This window comes from Ptychodera flava, chromosome 6, assembly GCF_041260155.1.
Source record: "Ptychodera flava strain L36383 chromosome 6, AS_Pfla_20210202, whole genome shotgun sequence".
NCBI lineage: Eukaryota > Metazoa > Hemichordata > Enteropneusta > Ptychoderidae > Ptychodera > Ptychodera flava.
Genome location: NC_091933.1, coordinates 47,079,194 through 47,106,536, shown reverse-complemented (window position 1 = coordinate 47,106,536; position 27,343 = coordinate 47,079,194). Strand labels below are relative to the sequence as shown.

The 27,343-nt window shown below is 38.8% G+C and overlaps 1 protein-coding gene across 1 annotated transcript; it reads right to left on the bottom strand.

Annotated features, from left to right (window-relative positions):
- Positions 1-1,538: 1,538 nt before the first annotated feature.
- LOC139135992 (sodium- and chloride-dependent glycine transporter 2-like) lies at positions 1,539-22,933 on the bottom strand. Its single transcript, XM_070703813.1, has 14 exons — positions 22,430-22,933; positions 16,839-17,065; positions 12,252-12,383; positions 10,779-11,097; positions 10,538-10,670; positions 6,869-7,003; positions 6,470-6,573; positions 6,058-6,182; positions 5,784-5,896; positions 5,440-5,571; positions 4,702-4,801; positions 3,746-3,846; positions 3,289-3,462; positions 1,539-1,965 (listed from the first exon to the last, which is right to left on the bottom strand). The coding sequence occupies exons 2-14, from the start codon at positions 17,014-17,016 to the stop codon at positions 1,822-1,824; spliced, it is 1,890 nt and encodes a 629-aa protein (XP_070559914.1). The 5' UTR covers positions 17,017-17,065; positions 22,430-22,933; the 3' UTR covers positions 1,539-1,821.
- Between the last annotated feature and the right edge of the window lie 4,410 nt (positions 22,934-27,343).

The following is a 27,343-nucleotide window of genomic DNA, read 5'->3' as shown; positions in this document are numbered from 1 at the left end:
AACAGGTCAGAAATGAAAGGAAAAGGCTGTTCTTATGAATTCCTTGCAATTGTCATGATACACAACTGAGCGATACAGATCATAATACTAATTGTTGTGATAAACAATTGAGCATTTAATTGACATTGTTTTTCACGCCTTTGTCGTAAAAACAAAGCCGAATTTCAATTTGGAATTTTTATTCGCAGCAGTTTCATGAGAGAATACGCTCATTCCTTGAAAAAATGTCATGTATGAGCGTCAGTACAATGCCTCGAGATATTTTTATAACCTCTTTTGATCGAGGTTTGATTTTTTCTTCAATTGTGAAAGTTTGTTCTGCCATAGACTCTCGAGAAAAACCATGACTAGTATCAAAAAACCCTCAAATTCTCTGTGTCATTACTCGGAACGTGCCATGCAAGAGCAAAGTGTACATTTTCAGAACGTCAGTTTGATCGATAATGAGATTCAGTGTTAAGTACGAAGTATTATTGTCGGGGACGGCTTGGCAAATAAACTTTAATGTATTCCAAGATAGATCGCACAAAGAAACCTCAGCAGTTGCCTGTCCCGTTTTTCTCTCGAGTCTATGGTTCTGCTAACTTGAATTTGTTTGACTCCACTAACTGACAACAACCTGTAAGACTAACACCCCACATTCCTTGCCAGGGGACACATTTTGATACACGTATCAACTCGTTTAGCAGAGCGCTCAGGATCAGTAAACTGGAGTCAAGCACGTATTTTCATCAAAAGTTTAGCGGTGCTATAATTATAAAGTTTGGGATGTAAAATACAAAAACATTTGAAATTCACCTTAAGAAAAAACTGCAACACCAGAGAACAAAATTATTGTTTCTCAAATTTTCTCGACAGTTTTTTTCTCTTTTGTCACAGTGAATTTATCTCTGATTTTTAGGACATGGAATACCCATTCATACTATCGTAACGTTAAAAAAATAAATAGTGTTTTGATAATGTTTTTGACAATTCTTTTATGGTACCCTGAAACAAAGGCTCCGGTCAATAATCAAAAACTAAGAGAAACTTAACTGCGGAAATGGGTGATTTGCGTCATATTGAGGGGAAAACACCCTAGTTCTCTGCGACCTGACAGATACGTAACTGGCTCGTTCGTATCTAACATTTCAGATAATATTCAAATCTAAAATTTTAGTTAACAGCAAAAGCGAAAAGAGACACTTCCGTCACGAAAATGTGACCTAATTACATTTCTTATGAATTACACTTCTAACACGCATATCCTTGCCGCTTCCATTCCTGGAGGAAAGCATGACTGGCTGATATTGGAACGACAGACACTGCAGGATCAGGACAGGCAAATATCATAATACTAGGGGGCCTTGCCATTCTGGTGATCAATACTCTCTAGATGTAGCCAGTCGGTTGAAACAAGCCTTAGGCCAATTAAAAATTGTGCGTTTCCGGAAATATGTGTCCGAAACTTTGGGTAGGTCGGAATAATTTTTTGATCTTTTCCTTTTAGTTTGCTTAGACCGTTAATTGTACCCATTCTTTTGAATTTGTGTTGTTTTCATGGTATCAAGAGCGGTCATATTTACTCAAATTTCGTACAGTAAAATTTGAAATGCAACGATGGATATAAGAATATTTTGTCGTTAGGAGTTTGGGGAATGCTAAAAGCTAAACGGTCAAAAAAACCTCTGATTTACGTAAGTCTGTTTACATTTGCTAGTATCTGAAATACACTTCTGAACCTAAGAAGTCGGCATAAAGTACAAATCAAGATCTTTCAGCTTTGTCTTTTTAACGCAAAACACAAGGATATAAAGCACAGGATAGACGACACATCATCTCTCATTTTGTTTCAGATCCCGGGAAACGTCTCTTCAGTTCCATGTAATGCACCTCTGGTTTGATAGTATTGGCGTAGCGGCCCCTTCGATATTTTTCCACAGCAGGGCCCCAGTCGCTTGTCGGCCGTGTCAATGATATGCACCTCTGTAAAGATGTAACAGTGCAAATATTATCTCTTTTAAAACGATGGAACAATAGTGAGTCGATGAAACATAATATGTTATATAAGGTATCCGCTTCAATCTTTTACATATTTGTATTATTACGATGACAAATACCACTAACTCTGCATTTACCATTCAGCCAACAGTGCTTTTCAACATCCATATGTCCCTGGTTGAACACTTGCACTATCGTCGATAAGTTACTCTTACAGCGTGTATTTCTCAACTTGTATTTTGCAATTGAATTTTTTTATGAATTACTAAACATTTAATGTATACTTGGGGTTTGGTAGCACAGTGAGATCAACTAAGTTTTTTGATAGGATGAGCTTTCGAAGACTACAGTCTCCTTCATCAGATGCTGAGGTGGAATGAGCAGGCGAAGCAAAAGTCAACTTTTGCTTCGCCTGCTCATTCCACCTCAGCATCTGATGAAGGAGACTGTAGTCTTCGAAAGCTCATGCTATCAAAAAACTTAGTTGATCTCACTGTGCTACCAAACCCCAAGTATACATAGGTTTGAAGATCAACACGGCTACACCTACTATTGTAAACATTTAATGAGAATTACAAAAATTTCGGGCATTAAGCAAACCTGTGGAGCGGACGTCGAAGAATAATACAATGCTGTGACTATGAAGTAGCTATGCCCAGGTTACGTGAACATCATATATGCTTGGGTTATGAAGTGAATATACTTAGGCTATGAAATGACAATGAAATGGTTATGCCAATGCTATGCCTAGGCTATCTTTTGGTTATGTTCAGGCTACACTCAGGCTATGAAGTGACCATGTATAGACCAATGATAGCAATGAGCAATGTTTAATCACGGGTATTGCAGACAATATTCGTCTATAAGAGTTGTGATCAAGAAATGTCATGTACTAAACTTTTTATGATCCAAGCTTTACCTGTGTCGTTTCTGTGTCTATTACTTTACTCTCGCTATCTCTGTATAGTCGCGGTCACCATGGTATTATAGTATTTCGAAGAAAACACCCTTCTCAATTCCCTTTATTGTTTTATCGATCAACAACCCAGAGGTGGAGAGAGGGCTTATCAACCTGACCAAACTCGTTAGCAGCACATAAGATAAAATGAGGGTTCTGTTTTCTTTGAAATACTATACAGAGATGGCGAGGGTAAAGTAATCGGTGCAGACACGACCCAGGAAAGGCTTCAACTTGTACATCAAAGTTGAATACGTGACATTTATTGATCATAACTCCTAAACGAATATTGCAAGCAAAGACTTAATGCATTACTATTACAACACATTCAGATGCAATAGTTACATTACCTGCCAGAAGGTGTCTCCTTTCGACGAGATAAAGTACTCTACCACCATCCAAACAGGTATGATGACGACAGAGGCAAAAGCAACCATCCAGCCAATCACTAACGCCCACGTAGGATAGGAGTAATTGCCGTAGAGGATAGGGGCGTTCTCTACAAACATCATGATGAGTATGAACTAAAAGTGGGAAAATCAACATATTTCGTTTTGAGTCTGCCACACGGTACTGATATATATTTACCCATTTATCCCTATGATATCTCTATAGGTAATGAACAACAGAATTTCGTTGAACTTCAGCGCTGAATGTTATGGTCCCACATTCTATAAACCATCGAGAAAAATTCTTGGCCACGGCAGTTTTCTTCTGTGTGCCAGGCAAAAATGTAACCACGAAAAAGAGCGATCTTGACGAATGCCTCGTGTGAAACTTTGTTTTTTGTTTGTTTTTTTATCTTACCACGATAATCAACGGAGTAACGGCTGCCCAGCAGATTTTCCACCATACACTCGGAAACTTCCCAATCATCATAGCGATGTCTTCATAGAAGTTATTCAATCCTTTGAAGGAAAACAGAAAGATTGTAATTGGAAATGATAAATCAAAGTATTGCTTTTATGACACTCAATCTTTGTAAATGGGCAATCTGATAGCAATTCGGATGGACCAAAGCTGAGAAAGTAAAATGAGCAAGTTTTATTCTGAACACAGATACCGAAAATGTCCACGTCGACTTTTGACACTGATAATGAAAAGGGTTTATTAAACTAAGAATTACGATCCGCAAAAATTTAATCCAGTAAAACTTATATCGATCAAAGTTCTCTGACTTAAATTGACAGACTTTCAAAAACGATATTTATTGATTACGATGCTTGTGTGTAAGAGTGATACCTTGGGATATGCTAAAAGTAAAAGGTTCTGTTTCCTTGGACGCGTCGATCTAGACTACCCGCGTCAGCTTTTCCGTTTTCTTTTTTGCACGTTCAGTCGGAAACGAACAATAAATAACAATATGTATAAAAGCTATGCCCTGTGAAATTGTAATACGTAATATCGCTAGACTAAACAGTTCTAAATAGCGAAGCTTTCATTGTCATCTTTCAGCATGTCAGAATTAACATATGTATGTTTAACAAAAAAAAAACGAAAATGAAATAATCTACGTCGCCTCATCATGTTAAGACCTACGATGAGTAACGAACTGTTGATTTGTTTTTGTCACAGTCACTTCCATTCATAGTCCGAGCAACTTTAAATATTCGTGCGCAAAAAATGTACAAATGTTCGCATGTACAGGGTGACTTACATATTAAGCTCATCGATGACAGATGTTGACCTTGACAGTGGCGTGGCATTATTCAGAACAGAAAAATATGCATGGCATCATTAGACATGTCTTAAGAAAGGCTTACCGTAGATAGCGACGAAAACGAAGCATTCCACGAGAGCAATAACCATCAGTCCAAGATAACCGATCAGCCAATCCAGAATAAAGAGGATGTAATTGCCACCCTGTAAAGTAAATCACGTGTTTTTATGAAGTTAGATAAGTGAGATAAAAATAAACACTTGGATTTCCTTGCCGTACTGCCCATGTGAGCTTTAAGTTCTAAGAAAGTTAAACACTGTAAACAGCTGAAGGCTAAAGCTCCCTGAGCCGGGTTGCATCAAGGTTAAAATCAGGGTATACGAACGCCACGGTAAAAGTGGCGTACGTTAGGCCGTGATAGAGTTCAATAACCTTACAGTCCGCCGTAGAAACAATGAATGACATTTCCGTAATATCCTGACCTCCCTCTTCAAAATCCTGACAAAATATCGGGAGAAAAAAGCACAGCTTCGTTCATCCATTCGAAATTGTGACTTAAGCCATGAAAGTCATCATTGCATCTCCAGTATAAAAGGAAAGGAAATTGGTCGAAAACAAATTGGAACAAAAGAAAATGGGTGAGACTAAAGCATACCAACCAGATCATACAAAATAATTTTCAAATATTGATAAACCTAGAGGTCAAGCTGCTTCACTTTGGCAAATGTATTGGAATGACTCTATAAGAAATCCAATGTTTTTCATGGCGAAATCTGGGCCCAGCATTCTTCAGGTGTTCCGAAGTTTCATTTATTTCAGATGTAGATTTAAACCGACTTACCCCCGTTGTCATAGGTAACCCGAGAAAATAACACGTGACACAGATTCCTAGAACAAAGAGTGTCTTCCTCTTTCGTAAAACCCTCGGGTAACTGTCAACTATGGCACTGCAGACGCCCTCAACCATGACAAACTGGAACAAAGATCGTCAAATACAATCAGTTAACGATTTAACTCTTCTTGCGCGCGAGAAATTTCATTCAATTTACAATTTGCATATCATCTATCATTTTGGAGAGAAAAATTGATGGGGTCTTACGCGTGCCTTTCCATAAGAGTCAAGATTTAAATCTCTTTCCAATATGACATAACAAAACACGAGTACGAACTGAAAATGAAGATCACCTGACTATCGAGTCCAATGGTAAACATCATTATGAAAAACAGTATTGACCACAAAGGGGCTAGCGGAATACGAGCCAGTGCTTCGGGATACACTACAAACACCAGACCAGGTCCTATAAATAGGAAGATATAGGAAATAATTAGATTCGGTCACATGATGTGCGCTTGGTAATCGGATACATTTCAATGCATGAATAACTATTTCTTCCCCTCTCTATATCAGATTGCACCTATGGGAAATGAGGTCACGGTGAGTATAGAGTGCATGGGCTACCTGCTCTGACGACGTCTTCGATCGGTAAACCAGTGTCTTGAGCTAGGAATCCTAAGACAGAGAAGACAGCTATGCCACAGTAAATGCTGGTTGCAGAGTTCACAATGGGAACCAGTATAGAATCCCTGAAAAGTGTGAGAATACAGTTAGAGGAGGAGACGAAGATGCGATCAGTCCACAGTCTTTTCCGCAGTACCGTCGTGTTATGTTGCCGGCACAAGATGGTTTTCAGCTCCATTTGCTGTCAGCGAACTTGCAGCTGTTGGTGTCGTCGACTATAAGTCTGCTTGTGCTGATAAACAAGATTTAAATGCAGTTTTACAAATTTGTTTCTGATGATGTATAAAGATAGGAAAGCAATTATGTGGATCTCATAACGAAAATACTAGAGTGCCGTCGTTATCAAGCTTACCTGAGACAATTATTATGGAATTTATTGTAGCTAGCCATAGTGAGCAATCCTCCCCAAGATGGACCAAGGGAGAAAAATATTTGGATAGCTGCGTCACTCCAAACCTGTCAATACAATTATTGTAAATAAAGTTTCATTTGCTTAAAGCCCAAGAGTATGCCAAAACATGTCCCGTGTGGTACTGAGAACACGACTTATGTAAATGCCTTATGCGATAATATTTCTAAAAATGGCAGGAAAGTTGCATCTGTGGGACTTGATATCACGTTAAACCAGATTCCATGTAGTAAAATATTACACCTACTTGGCTTAGATAATAGACTGAACTGCATTCCATGCGCATCGACACATAATTATGATCACATGTTTTGTACAGAAGATGGTGATCAAGAAAGTTACCTTTGTTGACAAGAGAAGTTCCCATTTTGGAATAAAATAAAATTTCAACCCTTCTGCGGCACCCGGTAAGGTGACTCCACGGATGATTAAAATAGTAATCACCAAATAAGGCAGTGTTGCAGTGACGTAAACTACCTGTTGAAACGAAGTTAATAACATAATGTCAATAAAATAATTACAAAAGGACGTTATCATGTACAACCACCTGTAAACAGTGTGGACATTGTTGCACTGCACTTGGCATAGCTATAAATAAAGAAGAAATTTATCAAGTGATACATACGTAATTGTGTCATACCAGTATATTGATGGCGCAAATGAAGCGATCTGATTGGTGAAGACGTGAAAAGAATGGTGGTATATTCACGATATACCAAGGTTGGCACACGCGCGAGCTCTCTTCAAAAGCAAACATCCTTTTTTGAACTTCCATTCTAGAATTTCAATGTATTGTTATGAGTATAAGGTCATTATAAAGTTAATTCTTTGTTTGCCATCATTGGATTTTTGAAAAACCTACCAGCCAGCAAATAAAATATAAACAAACACAGAAAAAACACAACATAGATCAATCGCATTAACTTTGACTTTCCATTGGTTACAAGTATAAAAACTCTACTATTATATTTACAATGTAGGGTTTCTTGTGCTCTACAATAAGCACGTTGAAGGCAATGCTTGGAAACACAAGTTATACTCGTATTGGTACAACAACCATACCTATAGTTAGGTGACCGTGAGTCTGAACAAAAATATATATAGTAAACACCATACAGTGTGATAGTAATCAACTGGTTGTGTTACGAAGATAGTTTGTCTCTGACGTAGGTTTATGATCTAGTTGGTCATAAGCACCAGCAAAATTATTAATTAAAATAACAAGATCTCAATAATGAATACAAAGCATATTTGCGACAAATACTAAACACATGCTAATTACTAGCTGTGATATCGCAGCGGTACTTATGGCGTATATCGAACGCGCTCGGGTCAAGGTTCATCGCCACAGAAAGCTAGCTAATTACGTATTACGAGCATGTTTACGAAGTTTGGACGAAAACAAGAATATATCTGAATTATATTTAGAATGATAAAGGTAGTAAACAGTACACTTAATGAAGAAACACGAGAATTTCCCGCGACAGGTTTGAAACTTATTACAGGAACATTTGACATTGTACATTTAAGATCGAGACTTGTATTGATGTTTACGATTGGACGTGTAATTTTATCTTTAATTCATATCTATCGTATGATCAAAGCCACGCCTTAAATATAACGTTTAAAATCCCATTCTAAAATAATACGAGAAAGGGAAAACAAAGGATAAGAGAGAACAATACAACAGGCAGGGCAGGACAGAAAGACCAAGAGAAGTCCAAGGCATTTAGAAAGAGAAGTTTATAGTCATTTGAAGATTCCCACTAACCTCTCAGCAAGCCAAGGCCAGCCCATTAGTAAAAGCATGCCAAGACGAGATAACGAGATAAACAACACGAGAAAAAACGAATAGGTATAAATAGCTGTTTTGACAACCTGTAAGTACACTATGAATTTCAAAATGTTGGGGAGAAACAAAATTGTCCTTTCAAAACCTGAACATTTTCAAATATTAAACTGCAAAAGTTACTGAGTATAACAAAGTTATGTTATTTTCACTCAGAAAGCAAATTCTAAACATCTTGGTAAAAGTTGAAACTACCGTCTCTTTCACACAATTATAATTTTTGAAGTAAGAAGAGTGGGCAGCTAAACAAATCATAACAGCCTTGAGTGTAAATCCTCCTTTTTAAGTGTCCCAAGTGTAAAATAATACAAGTCCCAAGCACAGTTCCTGTTGAGTTAAATGCTCCACTAGCTGTAGCTTTTGGCTGTTTATTCTGAATTCTGAATTCTGTGTATCAACTACTTTTTAGCCTACTTCCAATAGCGCTGATCGTGATGTCAGATTTGTTACTAAATATAGCTTCACGCGCGCGACTTTGGACACCGCTGCCTGAAATTCGGACAAATTTTGTTGTTGCATGGGCGGTTGCTGTTTAAGCTTGAAGTTTAGGCCATAAATTCATATGAATTAGTGTAACTTTTAGTATGCATTGTAACATTAGCAGGCTTCATTTTCATTGTTTTTGCGGAAAATGCGGACAAATATTTATTTTTTGCATATTAATGAAAGAAAAATGACGTTCAGTGATCAGCGCTATTGTATACTAAAATGCCGAATAACATGTATTCTGCTTGTCAAGACAGCTAACGCGAACGGCCATTGCTATTTTTGAAAACTGAATTCTGATCTGGACTTATGAAATGACCCAATCGTTTGTTAGCAGAAAAAATGTTCAAAGTAAGAACAACTTCAACTGCAGATGAACTATTTGTAGCATTCAACAACGAACATTTCACGGTACCTGCTTGCCCCGGTGCAGATCCAATATCGTGATCAATCGCGTATCGCGGAAAAGCTAATGGAAATTCAGTTCCATTCCTTATTTGAAGCCAAACCATTCAATAATTGTTTTCAATCCGTCTTTTATGGAGACCAAAATAATTAGACGCCCTTCCGCCGACATGAAAACTATGAGGGAGAAATCAACTTTTGAAACGGTTGATCGATCGTACGGTACACTAGTCCGCTACAACAGGAGGTGCACATGTACACTTTACGTACAGCAGCTGATGTGCCCTTTTACGATTTGTATTGAAACGATCGTACGACATCTGCGTTTTTTCGTTTTGTTTTTTTGTTTGTTTTTTTTGGGGGGGGGAATTGTGTGTACACTTTGTTTTTTGAGTTTTTTTGTTTTGCTTTGTTTTGTTTTGTCTTTTGTTTTGTTGACATTAAGTTAACTGTAGACCTGGTTCGAGTCGGTGAACTTTAAAAAAATAAAATCATTTGTAATAACTTCCCTTGTGTCTCTCGTATTTCATACAAACGTATTTGGAATTTGGCAGCCCAGGCCAGGTTTTCCTGGCGATTAAGCACCTTACCTTTGAGTCTGCGCGGTAATGATTCCGGGAGAAACTCCCCTGTATAGCGTTCACCCCACTCACGCGTTTCAAATGAAAACAGAACACAAATAATCGCGTTCAACCCACTCAAACATTAACAAATCACAGACTTGAACCAAGTCTAAGTAAACTGCTGCGTGATAGCACTCTTAATGTATCATTGCGGACAAAGGAAGGGAACAATGCGCCGTATTTTCTAGCAGACGATCTGTGTTTGTTTTTCAGATTTCGCCCAAAAACCTACCCGCACGCGGACGGCAAGCATAATTTATTTTACGGCGCCTAATAGTAATTGAGCATACCCAGTGACTGTATACCACGAGATTTTGACCAGTTCACTTCATATAATTCGTGAACTGGTCAAAATCTCGTGGTATACCGTCGCTGGGTGTGTTTTATTGCTTTAGTATAATATAATATAATATAATATAATATAATATAATATAATATAATATAATATAATATAATATAATATAATATAATATAATATAATATAGTGTGTGTGTGTGTGTGTGTGTGTGTGTGTGTGTGTGTGTGTGTGTGTGTACAAAAGTACATAGATGTCCTCATGGGAAATTACAGTACTCGATGCCAAAAGCAGAGAGTAAACTTCAAGTACAAAGCAAACCTGTTATTTATATATAATATCATCTGTGTTACCTTGCCAGAAGACTTTATGCCTCGACACAAACATAGAAATATAATTATCCACGAAACCAATAACAGCCCAGCCAATTCCCATCTTATTGAACCAAGGTTTCCAATTCCGTCTGTTATGCCAAGAACGCGGTGACTGAAATATGAAAGACGACACACAATGTTTCATTATTCTTGTTGATTGAGTCAACAAAAATCGCACCCAATAAACGAAAACGCCGAATCAGAGTTTTGGTAAACTTACTTCCAAAATTCTTCCGCTGCGGTAATTACTTTCATTTCTGTGTCGTCACCGGTGAGGTTGTTGGAGGTAGAATTAAATATGATGTTGTATACATCCTCGGTTACATTGCTGTCTATGTCAGTGCAATTATCTACGCTGCAATTTACAGCCTTGTGAAGAGAGGCACATGCCTCGGTGTTCCACCAATTGTCACATGTCGCCCATGGCAACGACGGAATGGCAGTTAATGATGCAATGAAATAATAGATGATGTACGTGATGATGACATTGTAGTAGATAATCGTCAATCCGGTTATGATCGTCATGCCGTATCCTGCACCTGGTGGGAGAGTCAGCAGTAAAGTCATACAATGTAAATATAATACGATGTAGATGTAGGAAACCTATCACATATTTACATTTCAGCCTCGGCAAAGTTCAAGAAAGTAACAATACAAACAAGAGGCGAATATTGATGTATATTAAGAGAAACGTTGAACTCATGCATGCTAAGTTTGAACGATTCTGCTGTGCAAAGTGCGACAACTTTACTGCACCGTAACATCCTATCCGAAGACAAGACTGTAAAGCGGCCCCTCTCTTTGTTACGGAGGTCATTCACTTTTATGTCACATTATCATAATACATCTAGACTTGTTACTTTTCACAGCTGGCCGATATGTCATAAGCTTAATTCTACCTAATGGCCAAAAATGGAAATGAAATTGATGTAACAGACGAAGGGACAACATCTTGAGAGAAGGAACTACCTGGCAATAAGTAGCACCCATTTATAAGAAATAAACGGTGTTATCTTTGAAGACTTGGAGTCTCTACGCTGTTTCTGTATCCCGATATCCTCTCGCATGGTGGTTCCCCGAGGAAGATAATTAACGATGGTAATATCTCACTGAGCTAACCATTCAGAGACCAAACTAACACAACTCGTCTGTCGCACTGGGGACGTTCACATCCTAAATGCGCCGTTGGCCGAAAGTGGAGAGGCAAGTTTGGCTGCTTGTCGTCAACATAAGAAATTAGTTTATCGCATTGTGGAAAACTAGAATTTACCGACTGTAAACTTTGACATTTCGACTACAAGCACCTATAGAATTCTGTATTATTTTGCATACCCAAAAATATACCAAACAATGAGCTTATCGATTAATTATAATCATAATATATGCTAATTAGCATAACGCAATCGTTGAAGGTTTTGTCAAATTTGAAATGAGAATATACCGTGTACGAGCAAACACCATCCTCCGACGGTGATTCCGGTTACCGAGAGTATTACGACTCACTGTCGGGGATAGTGAGTTCGACACTCGAGCATGGCGTTATGCCCTTGAGCAAAACACTTTACTCCTCATTGCCGTCTGTTTGATGATGGCTTGAATAAATTATGAATAAATAATACAATAAATAAAAAAATTAGAATTTAATCCTAGATGCATATTAGATTATTTATTCGATGAAAATTGCAATCCTCACCTTTGAACAGTCTGCATACTTTCCATGCAGTGATGGGACCTTCGCTGCAAAACTGACCAAAGGCAACCTCCAGGAAGAAGAGAGGCATCCCACACAACGCCATGAATATGAGGTATGGAATTAGGAACGCTCCTGACGATGGGAGAATCAGCGGTAAAATGGATAAATAAAAATGATAAATCAATGTGAATGGCAAATAACGATTTGAATACATTTAACGTTGAGTTATTATTTAAAGAGGATAAAGAGTATTATAGTATGCATAATGAGCTTTCGAAAATAACCCCGTGGACGGAAACAAAAGTAGAAACTACCGACATCTATACGTTTCGCTCTAGCTAAAATTAGAGCTCCAACTTTAGAGCGAAATGTTGTGTATGAGGTATAATAAATACGTTTGGAACCTAACAACCAGGTGTGGCAGTGTGCTTCAACCAAGTTTGTTTGTTTGTCTGTCTGTTGCTAAGTTTAAGTTTGCTTTTAAATCTTTCAAAGGACATCTTTGACAAATGCTTGTAAGCATAAACAGGTTTGAAGAGACAAAGTCGCTCTTTTTGTACCATTTTGTGATACCAGAATTACAATGGAATACTTGCATGAAGTAACTGAGTGTACAAATATGTAAGTGATGTTGATGCATAACCGAATGCAAACATATGAATTTGTTTGTGACCCCAGACAAAATGAACTATTACTCCATTTCCAACTTTGTTTCCCGTGAGAAATAAGCATTGACACAAGCTGCTATCCTCTGATACCGATCAAGATCTCTTTAGCGTAGCATGCTCCTCGAAAGTGAGAGACTTAAACTTTCCATAACGAAGATTTCAGCCATGTCTTAACAAACCAAGATTTAATATCCAGGGTCACCGTGCGAAGTCTGGAACCAGAGAAATAAATTACCTAATATTTACCGATATTTGATATTCAAAATGGTCGCGATAGAGAAAAATATATATATATTTTTTTTATTTTCACGGAAATACGAGAGTGAAAAGTGCACTTTCTCCAAGAGCTTTAAAGTAAGCCACTCGAGCGGTAGACCAGACAAGAATTGTAAAAATTTGATAGTCCGAATACAATTCCATGAGGCGCATTCTACCAAGGTTACATGAGGTCAAAACTTTATGTAATAGACATGTATGATGAGAGTTGTAAACTTAACTTGATAACGGTTAAGACCCTGAAATGACGGTTTCTCTATAATATGTTTATCTTGTTTGACTGCAAGCAGGGTAGAGGTCATTGCCTAGTCATTGCCCTATAATGTATAATCAAGTCTTGTTTAGGTTTACTACTGAGCTGCATTCACTCATGGTCTCGTCTAGAGCCTTCGTACAAAGCAAAGCTACTCCGATCAAGGATGATCTGTAAATTAAACAACTTATTTTGCTAATCCGCAGTTTCCATCCTTTCAGCTTTCTATTCACACTTGAGTAAAATTAGTGTGGAGATTAATCATCATCAGCCGTAAGTTGAGTGTGAGGCACAAATTGGAGATACTTAAGTGACCTGTAATCTTACGATTCTAATATTCGAATATCTCTATGACATGACCTACGACATAGCTGGGCATTCGGTTGCGGAGTGGGTAGACTCGACTAGCCTATGGCCTATATTGGTTGAACTCTTGGTCTGACTTGTGAGTGACCTTTTAGGATATAGGTTATCTTCGATCAGTCAAACAGGCAGATCAGCGTGCTCTGCTTTTCGAATTCGATGTTATGTGTCAATACTGAAACATTGTTGCAAATTTTCTGGGCAGCTGCACGTCTGAGTTCAAAGCAGTGAGCTGTGCCGGATTGTTATTCTAGTATCATGGTCTGTCTACACAGATCCCGTGTCTTCTGTTTGCTTGACAAATGAAGTTACATGTACCTTCAAATATTGAAGTGGTTTGCGTAGAACCGTTGGCAATACTTAAAGCGCAGTGGTCGTCGCGCTGCGCATCCTCCTGAGGGGGTCCCCCTCTGTTGTAAACAAATCCAAGAACGCCGCACATGTTACGGGTTGATTGTAATGTTTGCGATATTGCCGCTTGTTAAAATGGCGGCTGATCTGTCACAAGCATACCAACTAACCAAATGTAACACGCAATAAAAGGTCAATTAATCTAAGTTAAATATCTGCTGAATGTTGAACAATAATTGCACGCTGGATTGAGATCACATTTGCTCATGATTTTCTTGAATCAGTTGAATGGGGCTCGGCTACTGTTATCGCTCGAGCTATAGAGCTAGACGTACGCATGACGCATGTATACGCCAACAGACTATCAACGACCGGGCTCTAGTTTTCGACATCGCCAGCAAGGACCAGAGCTTTCATTTCAAGAGGCCCGACAGGAGTACAAAGACAACAACCTAAACTACAGAAATCTACAGCTCGCAGGGCAATGCCCGCTGCAGCAAGAAGCATCTCTGCATCTGTTCCGTTCCGTGGTCTGTATGAACGTCTGTGTCAAACCGGGTATATGGCGCGCTACACTCGGCTGTGGAGAATCCAACTCAGCTACAAAGTTTACCCCGTTTGGGGTGCAAACGAGAATTCCGAGCACAGGTATCAAGTCAAGAGAAGGACCTTTCATAGGTCTTCTTGTTATGTGGGGGTTATCTCACTTGAAAGAGGATTCAGACCTACCCGGCAATCAGGAGGTACAACAACGAAGTTTGCCCAGCACCGTAGGCCTACACCAGCTAGCTGTTGGATCACTGCCATGACCGTGCACAGGACCGGGGCACAGGATCTCTCGATACGTCTATGCACGGTGTAGCCGTGCAATTTTCCTGCCAAATGCCGCGAAAACCGCTCGTTTTGTCTATTGTTTCCTGTCATTTTACTATTTCTTACCACGTAATAGTAGGAGAAGTAAGACATGGTGATCAACAGTTGGTTGTGGGCCAAGTCGTAGCGGGCCGGTACGTTGTGGGACCGGATTCTCTAGGCCCCTATATCCGTGTACGTCAACGTGGTGACGGTCTCCCAACAACATCTCCCGTGTCCTGCTCTGGCTTGCCGATCATGGTCTTGAGTGTAATTTTTGTGTTAGGCATTGTGCTTGTTGCTGGTCTACATATATAGGCAATGTTGATCATTTTAGTTATGTATTTTCACTGTACTGTACATAGCATTGTGTACAACCAGCGTGATCGCGCGCGATCAAACCTTTTTGTCCACTGTGTCTCTGCGGTGCAGTAAACTCAGCGACATAATGTGCTGAGTGTAGTGTCCCAATGTTCGTAGCTCTACACGAGTTATAGATAGAAATACACCACTGAAGTTCGTTTCCGATCTTATTATTTTACTATTGCATGATGTTGAGTCTTACAATGGCCTTAACAAAGTGGGGGGACTGCTCCCATCTCACTCCTATTGAAGTTGAGAAGACTTATGTTTACAAAAATGTATGTTTATCAACAAAAAATCACGCACGCGCAGCGCGACGACCACTGCGCTTTAAACTAGACACACCGTCCAAATTGTGGAGTTGCCAACGCTGTCAGGCGTAAGGCTGCGTTCATAAAAACAGTGAGGGACTGAGGAGGCTGGAGGAATTCAAGGGATTCGAAAATTTTGGGGGTAGTAGAGGGGGACTTGAAAGAATTCATAGCATCGAATGCAGCCAGGAATTCACGATTTGCAAACTCGCTCACGATCGTCATTTTGTGTGCTCTTCAGCAGATGCCATTGACCTGGCCAGAGTTTGATTGACTCAAGTCAGCTTTGACTGATGTGTTTAAAATGAATCACAAGTTGCTTTACAATATGGCTCTACAGACTGCTAATTACAGGTAGTCACTAGTGTCGAAAATCTGCCAGCAGAACTAGCCAATACATGTGTGTTTTTCATAGCGTGAATCCCTAAAAAATATGTAGCTATATGATAATTGGGGGGGGGGGGGCTTGAAAAAATTTTGAAAATATAGACGGGGACTTGAAAAATTTTGAGGGTATTGAGGGGGATCTGGAAAAAAAGATTTCAATCGCGAATAGCGTAGAATCAGCTATTATAGAGTTACGTCTCGTCATCTCGAAATTTATTCGGTAACAAAGTGGCTAACAGTGAGGTTACGTTTTTCACACCATCATACCTAGGATTGTCTGTTATGGTTGGATTTGGGAAAGTATTTTGATCGACCAAAAACACTCGCTCCGAGCTTGAAGTTGAAAAGACGAAACTTTGTCGTACGTGTTTACGTTTGCGGGGAGGTGACCTTACCACAGTATCACTGTGTCTCTCAGACGCAGATAGCGGTTTTATCAAAGAGCGGGCGACAGCTAACAGCTGGCTACATGTGTCGTTAGGAGGGGTTGTTAAATCTCGTCAGTGTTTGACAGTGTTGACGTTTGTAAACAATATAAACGGTGCTTCTTGGCGTCCATTTTCGTCTCTTAACCTTGATGGAAGCGGGAAATTCCTAGGTATTACTAAAATGGAATGCATACATTCGAATGTGTTTAGACCAAAATGTAAATATGGACAAATTTCTTGCTCTTATTTGCTCTACCCTTTACCTACTTTACGTTATCAAATTATCAGAGAGGAGAGGAGAGGCGAAACGATCAGTTTGTAAGATTAAGACTCACCGCCTCCGTTTCTGTAACAGAGGATAGGAAATCTCCAAATATTACTCATTCCGATGGCGTATCCAATCAGCGAAAGTATGAAATCCATCCTTCCGCTCCAATTTCCCCGTTCCTTGTTTTCGTCACCGTCATCGCTTCCTCCGTTTTCGTAAGTCTTCACAGAGTATTTTTCTACCATTTTTGTTTTACAGCACGTGCGTGGAGTATGCAAATCCCGCAGTATTCACCTGTGTGATATTAAAATTAGTAGATTTGCATATTCAAGACAATGTATACTAAAATGTATGTATTGAGGTGCATTGTTAGGCTATGTACACACTCATGGCTAACGTGATTACCTTTGGACTTACAGAAGTGTTGACTTGCGTCAGCTGATTGCTTGCAAAGTCAACATGACTAAATCAACAGGTTTCCACTTGCAGAATTATTAGACCCAACACTCATAAGCTTACACTGCGTATCGTTATTACAGTTTCAAACGACGACGTTTGATGTAAAATCTAAGCTTATAGGCCTAATCAGCTTAGGCCTTTAGCTATTATTATGGCCTTTGGAATTTTATCGACATGAAATTATTTTAAAAGGTAGATGCATAAATTGAAAGTGCTGCTTTTTCAGAACGTGGCATTTTTATAACAATTACTTTAACCTTCTACCCGTGTTCACTGTACAGATATCCAACCGTTCAATTGAAATTAACAGGACTAAGATCCTATAGCAAAGTTTTGGGATGAAGATGGTCTATTTATATTTGTACTTTCGATGAAAGCTAGCATTTATTTGGTTAATTTGATAGTTTGAAATAAACGGTAACCGTTTTTTTACTTCATTTGATAATTGCAAAAGACAGTTACGGTATGAAATTATGGTACAAATACCATACATATACTTTTCAAAAAACTTCGAATAAAGGCCATGGTTGGCTTAAATTTCATACTTGCTGTGAACCACGCAAGACAAGTTTAGTTTATATCAAAACCATGATTAGGATAATTTTGAAGACAAGCAAGCCATCGTAACACCATTTTCTTAATTATTCTTGCCAAGATGAAATATTGATGTTTCTACATTGTGTCTACATCTTTAGTGTGACGTTATCATTGTACAGAGAGGACTGTTAGTCTGTGACAGATAGTACAAACACCGCGGTTTCCATCAAAACTTTGCATTCAAACCTACAAAACTCGCTCAGTAAAACAAAGAACGACAATTTTGAAAGAAAAACCAAGGGACAGAAAGCGTACATGTTTGTATGATGCCAACCACCGACAATTCGTCTATGTTTTTTTTAAAAGTTGGCTTGCAGTGCTTGCACAAGATGAAAAGTGAACATCCAAACAGTGTGGGTTACACACTGTAATCCTGGCAGTGTTAGAGTGACGCTTTGCAAGACTTTGACGAACATGCACTAACGAGACTTAGATAAAGAAAGAATGGTAAATTAAAAGTGTCTCAGAAGTGTCGTTTTTTTTTGTTAAAGACCCTTGAGGCGCATCCATTTGTAATCAAATGTCATCAAATAATCGCTAATTTCCCTGGTGATAACTTTTTACTGCCTAACAACATTCATTTGTAACGGTTACAGAATGAGCAAGAAACTTTGATAATTTACTCCCATTGCAAAATTTTTCCACAATTTTGAAAATCTTGTCAATCTACAAAGGAAATGTAGAATTAAGTTTGGAAATGCAGTGCCACATTTTCGATGAGAGACATTGTTTATCTGAGATTGCAAGTGCGAAATGCAACTTGTTCATGGGTATCGTCTTTGTGTCGATGTTCACACCGGTTTCAATGACTAGCTTGTTAGAATTTCCACATGCAGTTCGTGTCCCATGGTTATAATACTTGTATTCACGTATTCCGAGGGACAAAAATCACTCTGTTTCTTGCTTTCCTCATGAATTTTGCTCGATATGAAAGTCGTTTGAGTTTTTTTATCCTCTTGAAAGTTGCTAGAATACCGGTCAACTGTACACAACCTCAATTCTGCTTGCAGCCAGACAAGATCAAGCATTGAGTGAAACATTTTACAGTCTGTACTAAAAACTCAAGTTCAAAAATTCAAAGAGTACAACTCTATGCACGGCTGAACAAACCCTGTTACATACAGTTTTGGATCTCATGCAAGTTTGTTTTTGTAATGAAATCATAATAATAATAAGCGTGCCTTTCATATAGATAAGGATAGCAGCTTTCCCATAAATTCTGGCAATGTTTATTCGTCATGGGAAAGCATCCTGGAATAGGAAAAAATCATTTGTCTACTGGTCACAAGCGAAATCATATGGTTGCATTCAGCAGCGAAGGGGTTGCTGCTAACACCAGAGCGCCCTCAGTGTTAGCAGGGAGATATGGACACAGGCATACAATTTAAGAACATAAACATGGTTTTATGAACATAGACATAAATATTTAGAACCCGAACATGAAATTTTAGAACATAATCATCAAAACTTAGAACACGCAATTTTTTTATTTTTTGCAACACTTGGCTTGCCATACGTACATTCCCGGTAGTTCACGCGTTCACGTGGAATCTCGCCAGTGGTTATGTTGTCAGTGTTGAACCGACATACTGCCGAGCAACTTGACAAAAAACTCACCTACCTTCGATACACTTATTCCCACGCCCATATGTTTGTTTAAGATATAGTATGCGCCTCGAAAGTCAAAGACTTAAGCTTTCTTCCGTATGTAGCCTGTATTTTTAATACCTTGCCTATATTGACCTCGTCTGTCCTATCAAGTCTTGTCCATGTGTCCAAGACACATGACCTGACCTCATTAAGCTTATATGACCCTGAAGTGTACTTTTTACCCACAGACATCAAACCACATTTCATGACTGTTACGGGGAACTTGATACCGTCCTCTTTTTAAGAGTGGAAAACATCATTTGTTAATGTCTGCTTGCTGACAATAGGCTTTGCGATATGAACACTGGCTTTTTCTGTGGCCCTGACAAAATGCCTAAACAAATCCACCAGTAAAATTGACCGTGGCCGAGACGCTACAATGCGCGTATGTCATGAAAAAGGTATGTATGTTGTGTAGACTCAAATGAAATGTTATATACAAAAAATCAAATAAAAAATTCAACTAAATGGAAACTTGTAGTAGCAGGAAAACTATTGATTTCCGGATACTATGGACTTACTTTAACAACTCGTGCCAATTTCTTTTACGTCCTACTCTTCAGAATGCTATTTGAGCAACGAACAACGGGTATTTCAACTCGCGACTCACCACATGTCGCCATCTGGTTAACAAGCTATACCCGTGCAAACGTCATAATACATTTTAACTAAAATTTATTATCACAAATCAGAGCTTCACATGAATTCCTTTGTCCTTTATGTGTGGAGATTAAATACAAAATATAATGTGTATGTAGACACAATCAGTCAAGATTTGTTTCTCCTCGTCAGCTTTTTTTATTAAACTACATGGAACTGAACAAATGTGCAGACCTATGGCCTCTGTATGAGTAATGAAAGACAGAGATCACATCATCTGTCACCTCTTCCATCGCAGACTCGAGCCGTTTTACATCTTCCTCGACCAGCTGTATTTGAAATTCCGTGGTTTACAAGTCCTTCGCTTGTACATAGATGCGCTCCTAATCGCCATGTGCTAATGGAGTAAACATTGCTATCACTCGTCAAACATACATAAATACGCAGACATATCAAGTTTTGTATGGATTAAAACATTGTTCATAGTTTGCACCATAGACTATCACATACAGTGAAATGACACTTTTAGGTGAAATTCAATGATCAAATTTCTTCCTACACAAATGCGTTATAAAACACCGTACACTTTTGTGAGTAGACTATGTCTAAAATGAGACAGATATGGTGACTGAAAGTCAATTGTGTTTATAGCTTTTCTAAGCTCCCGCTTTATGTGTGTGTGTGTAAGTGTGGGACACATATACACCTACCTTCCTTCCTACCTACCTACCTACCTACCTACCTACCTACCTACCTACCTAGAAGTCTAAACAAAATCCTTTAGAGTAGTCATGATCGGGACAAATATTCTGATCATTACAGCTTCATGCCGTGATTGTATTTTCCTTCCAAAACCAATGGAGAGAACATTTTATTTCTATGGAGTGGGACACCTTTGTAGTTATGCAAGCTCAGTTTCTTAGAGTTTTGATACCATTTACTTCCACAAGCGCGATGTTATCTTCCGCATGTAGCTTAGCTGTCCTTTAAATACCGTGCCTGTATTGACCTCGTCGGTTTCATCAATTCTGGTCGTCACATGACCTGACCTCATTGTATGAGCCTGGAACCCGCCCTGGAGTGTACTACGTTTACTCCATTCATCAAACCACATTTCATGATTGTCATGAGGAACTTGAAAACGTTGATAACGTTGTCTAAAAGTGTTAAAACCATCATTTGATAATCCTGTTTGCCAACAAGACTACGAATGAAAAGATATACATATAAAGAACAAATAAAAATTTCAACAAAATGAACACTGGAAAACCATTCATTCCTGGATACTTTCTTCAAAAATGCACTTCCTCTCGTGTCAATTTCTTTTACGTCCTACCACGCCCCACTCTTCAGAATGCTGTTTGAGCGGCGAACGACGAGTATTTAAACTATACGCGATTCACCATACAACCACCAGCTGATGAGCAAACTATCAGGATGTCTTGCGACACGAAACACGTTAATCTATGTTCATCGATTTGCCCACATCGTCAGAACACCTGTTAGCCTTAATTTATTATCACAAAACACAGCTTCAAATGAAACTTTGTCCTTTATGTATGTAAATTAAATACAAAATACATCTCGTGTATGTAGACAAAATCAGTCAAGATTTTTTCTCCTAATCAGCTTTTTTAGGGAGCGTTCAGTTATTATGGCCGGGAGCGGGCCGGCAAATTCTTCCTGGGCATCAGTCAAAAAGTGAACCCCACCTACCCATTGCATCAAAAAATTGATGACTCCCCTTTTAAGATGACAAAAATTTCATGACCCCCTCCCCCCCCCCAAGATTGCTTGAGTAAAGCTGCACACACATACACCTCTGGGGAGGCGATAGAATCCAAAAAAAGATTCTCAGATTTTTTCCAAATGACCCTCCTTACAACTCACAAGGTGTTAATGTTGACTTGCTATAATTTTGAAATTACCCCTCAAAGGGATTGGACGGAAATTTCAGGTGGATCAAATTTTTTTGCGCAAGCGTGTGCGAACAAAATTTTAATATTTGGATTTAATTGATACTATCAGCTGTTGATAATGTTGATTCACTATACAAAAGAGTTTGTTTCGGTCACGACTCCGTACATCGTTCTCTCTCGAATGTTGTACGACACAAAATGAAAATTACTTGACAATGCATGCGAACTTGAGGTCAGCCTGTACAATTGCATTCGAAGGCGCCGCATTTTATGTAACTGAGATACCACTTTTATGTTCGATGTTCCCATTGAGACAAATACATGGTGTTCAAATTGGGCTTTAAAGAACGCCATTCCGTTTAAATCTTAGATTTTAAACAGAATACACCCACGCTGTCGTGGGAAAGGTTAATTACAGTCGGACATCACTTACCGAATAACAAGTGATTCAAGATTCTCGCGTTCGTTGACTTCTGGCAGATGCTGGTATTATATGCAGATACCAGAGGTCAATATCAGTAGGAATGTTCTGCGATGTCAAGTGGTTACCTCTCAGTTAACTCAACTGAAATTGTCGTACTTGATGCGATGTATGTTGACACAGACCTTGGGTGAGACAGAGAGTTTTACATACATTAATGCGACCGTGTGGTGTCGACTCTGTGACATTTCAAGACTATACCATGGTGAACTCGATGCCCTTAACGTCCATTTTACTTGCTTCATAATGTGCAGGGGTGTGCGTACAACATGTTGCAATGAGATGTATGTCCCATTTTACAAGTTCATTTGATTTCTGCCTTTTTATGTATGACAGCGAGAACTAAAGATCATCAGCATATTGCAGCAATTGTCCGATGAAGCCGTTTGACGTAACATCTGCATCCTATACGTAACTGAAGGCACATCCCTTTGCGACTCTCGGACCATCCCAATTGAATTGGATTGAATGGGACCGTTGGGTGGCTTGACCTCGGTATCGTTTCTTAAACTCTTGTTTGTGTGTCAAAACAACTGCGGGGAACATGCGTCCCCCAAAGGTAGGCCTCAAAATACATCACGTTTCGGGATAGACTGCGTCGACGACAAACAAGAAATCCGATACGATGGCAGAAATTTAAGTACCAAGTCAAGGCACCGACATCGCTTTTTACGTCGGTCTATAAAAACGCCATTGCCCGGCCGTTTTCCCGTAAGGTGGGAAACATATAGTGTAATCAAATGTTAGGTTTAGGGACTGGTCATTTTTTTCGGCCTTGGGGCCGGTGTATTCATGGTGGAGGTCATCCTGTTTTTGACTTTGGTGATGGGGTCACCATGATTTCGAAATGCCAAGGGGGGGGGGGGGGGGTCAGTGTGTTTTTGAATTTCGACACGTCTCATACTTGCGTAAAATGAATTGTGCCAGCCACAAATTTCATCATTTAGTTGCATTTTTCGGCGCGCCCTTCGGGCGTAACTCTAATAATAATAAGACACACACACACACACACATACACACACACACACACACACACACACATACAGATATATATATATATATATATATATATATATATATATATATATATATATATATATATATATTCATAGCAGCAGCAATATATTGTTATGCAACAACTGTCAATCTCAACCAAAATTCCACCACCTGTGTAACCAGCGATATTTAGCCCATGTAGAGTCACTCCTATCCAGTCAAGTCTCCTGATGAGTGAGTCTCGCGACTCACGAAACAACGCTGTAGAGATGAAATTGTAAAATCAATTCTCCAGCAACCCTTATATATATATATATATATATATATATATATATATATATATATATATATATATATATATATATATATATATATATATATATATATATATATATATATATATACACTGAATTATTCAATTTATATTCCACCTTTTGTTTTACCAATGTCGTGCGCAGGGGGGTCACCCTGTTTTCGAGGAATGGGGGTCACCCTGTTTTTGAAAGTTGGAATAGGGGGTTTAGCCCGGCACTTTTTGACGTCGGCAAAAAATAGTCCACCGACCCCCCCCCGGCCGAAGACACTGACCAGTCCCTTAGCTCTCATGAAGTCTAAGTTGAGGTTTGTTGCTAGTAGCTCATCAGCTCATTTGAAATTCGCGTATTCAAAATTTGTCAAGTTAACAATTTCACTTCACTTATTGCATAGCACTCGGAGGTTTGGATGTCGAGCTGTGGTAAGGCTACGTTCACAAATAACGATGGGGGGGGGCTGGAGGAATCGCGATTGAAATCTTGGGTTTTTTTCAGATCCCCCCTCAATACCCTTAAAAATTTTCAAATGCCCCCCGCCTCCTCTATATGATCAAAATTTTCAAGTCCCCCAACTATCACAAGCACGAATATTTGTAAATGATGTGCGCGCAGACAAAATAAACACGTATTGCGCCATTCCGCTCGCAGATGTTCAACATTACCTGTTATTAGCACTTTGTAAAGTCATATTTCTAAGGAAAGCTCTTAAATTGATTCATTTCTAAACGCATCAGTGAACTTTTTTGATTTATCAGTCTTAGCCAACTTGAGTTAATTCAACTCTGGCCGGGTCAATTGCTCCTGCCGAAGAGCACACAAAATGACGATCATGAGAGAATATGCAAATTGTGAATTCTGGCTGATTGCCATATGTAAAATTTGTTTCAAAAGTAAAAGACATATAAGAATTAGATGCTACTCAAAATTTACAATATTGGAAGGTTAAAATATTCCATCAAATAAATGTTTTGATCTCTGAAATTTTGGGTGTAATAATGGCAAATTTGGTTAAAAAATAAATAATTCCATTCAGTCAGATATTTTTCATTTAGTCTTTACTGTTCAAAGTTTTACTTTTGTATTATTTCATGACGTGACTATGAAAATTTAGAAAATTGAACATGGTGACACCATCTTTATAGTATTACTTTAAAGTAGCTGTATTAACTTTGATAATTTTGACAATATTTTTGTTCAGTTTATACAAATGTGTTCTTGGTCTACTCCCTAAAGCATGTTGAACTGTCCAGTATTCAGCTTGCTATCACAGCCTGTGTATTTGTACCATGCATTTGTATCACTGACAACTGACTGTCACTGATTAAATTACAGGTGCCGCCAACTAAGCTGTTCGTGAAAAGAGGTGTTCGTGCGAAGTTTTTCAGCGGGCGGGCAAATTTCAAAACTAATCAGCGGGCGGGGAGAAAATATCGATATTTACTGTGGGCGGGGAGAAATTTCATTACTTTCAGCGGGCGGGGAGAAAATTTTTGACAGTGGGCACCTGAAAATACGTAGAGGGAGGGGAAAGCGGCGTGGTTGATAGAACTTGAGGAGAAATTAAGCGCCTAACTTAGAGGGGAGCAATGTTCCAAGTATACTGCTAACTACTGGCATGGTTTTGTGTTGATCTGGGTTGCCTAGTGGGCATCTAGTTGGCAATGGGGAATTTTAGTAGTGGGGAGAGGGCAGCGGGGAGCTTGAATTGTCGTGGGGAACGGGGAGCGGGCAGACTGTAGATACCAGAGGGCAGTGGGCATCAAAATTCAGTTGGAGGGCACGTTTTCAGTGTATGCCAGTGGGAGGGCAGTTACGAACAGCTCTCACTTTCCCCTCCAAATTTTAGGTCAAGGTCAAAAATAAGAAAAATCGGTATATCAGCCTTCAAAACATGTTTTGTGATGATTTTGCGAAATTCATGAAATTTACCAGTTGGCGGCACCTGAAATTATCATCTAATACATATTTATATATACACGCTCTGTCGACAAACTAATATTGTGTGTTTGATTATGCTGTAGGGAGACAGCAAGAAACTGTAGTTGATATATTACATAGAAATACAGCAAAATCATCAACAGTTGCAGCTTCTACCATGTTACTTGGCTCGTTTGTTTTTTATGACAAATCACACGTTTAGATTTTTTCGAGATAAACGTCATGAAATGTGACAAAATGGTTCTAGATTTTGTTAATGATTATGTTACAACAATTGGATGACATAAAAAAGGTATTCATTTTCATTGAATTACCTACAAAAGCTTGGAATTGGAAAATGTAAAACATAAAAGGGAACCAAAAATTTTCAAGCTCCCCCCTACAGGCAGAACAAATTTTCAAGTCCCCCCCCCTCTACTACCCAAAACAACTCCGAATCCCCCCTGAATTCCTCCAGCACCCCCCCCCCCCACCATTTTTTGTGAACGCAGCCTAATATGTCAATACAATGTACGATGTAAACAATCAGAAAAATCTGTTTGGCCTTTGGTTTCAGAAGTGGTATATTTACAGTGTGATTTATTGGGAGTGAATAAACACCCCATCGTTCTGTTTTGTTGTTCCTGTATTCGCACAGCACGTGTCCAAACACCTGCCCCCTCAAGTTAGCTTTGAAATCTCCGATCACTGTCAAATATCTTGATAAGTAACTTCCTTTGAATCTGAGTCTTCTGAGTGTTATCCGCTAATCCTTTGATATATAGTTGGTGGCTATTACAGTTGACCTTCGTAAACTAGGGAAGTACAGGCTAAAGTTATCAAGCGATCAAGTGAAAGAGTACGGAAACGTTCTCGCTAATTTCGATCAAAGTTTGTAAGTTACTATTTTTGTGGTTTTCTAACTTATCTGTTTGTTTTATTGTGGAAGTTGTAAACCGAAAACCTTCAGGTCAGTACACCATTTGACATGTTACTTCAAACTAAAGTTTAAAAAATTAAAAAAACATTCTGGATTTCTGGCCATAAATAGGTGTTCTCCGAATAGTCTTCGAGACCCACATTTCATTGATGATAATTGTTCCATAAATGTAAATTCAGTGAGACGTAATCTAGGGTATTGCTGAGATAAACACAAGTCTCTTGATGCGCTAAGTGTAACAATCAGATGCACTTCTTTCAGTACCATGGAATGGTAGGAAACAAAAATAAAATTGGAATGTGTGTGTTTCTGCTCTATCTTGGTTTGAAAAAAAATCATGAAAATGATTTTATACGATTCATATAGAAAGGTTTTATTATTCTCGCAACTGAAAGGCATACGACAAAAATCATAAACAGACGACAAATTATGATAGTGTCTGTGGTATATTAACCAAAACTGAGAGTTCTTCATTACATATGGCATAAGTAAAATTTCCTAAGAGCCAAAGCAAAACCGAGGACACGAAATTGGTTTTGAAAGCGTAACGTGTATGACCGCCAACCGATAAGGTGATCTCTCACAAGGACATCTGAAATGGAGCGAATTTGACAGCTAGTTCATTTATTGAATACTTTTTGCGTGTATTTTGCCTTCACAGCCTGACACAGGGGAACTGACGTTCTGTTCATCACCTTC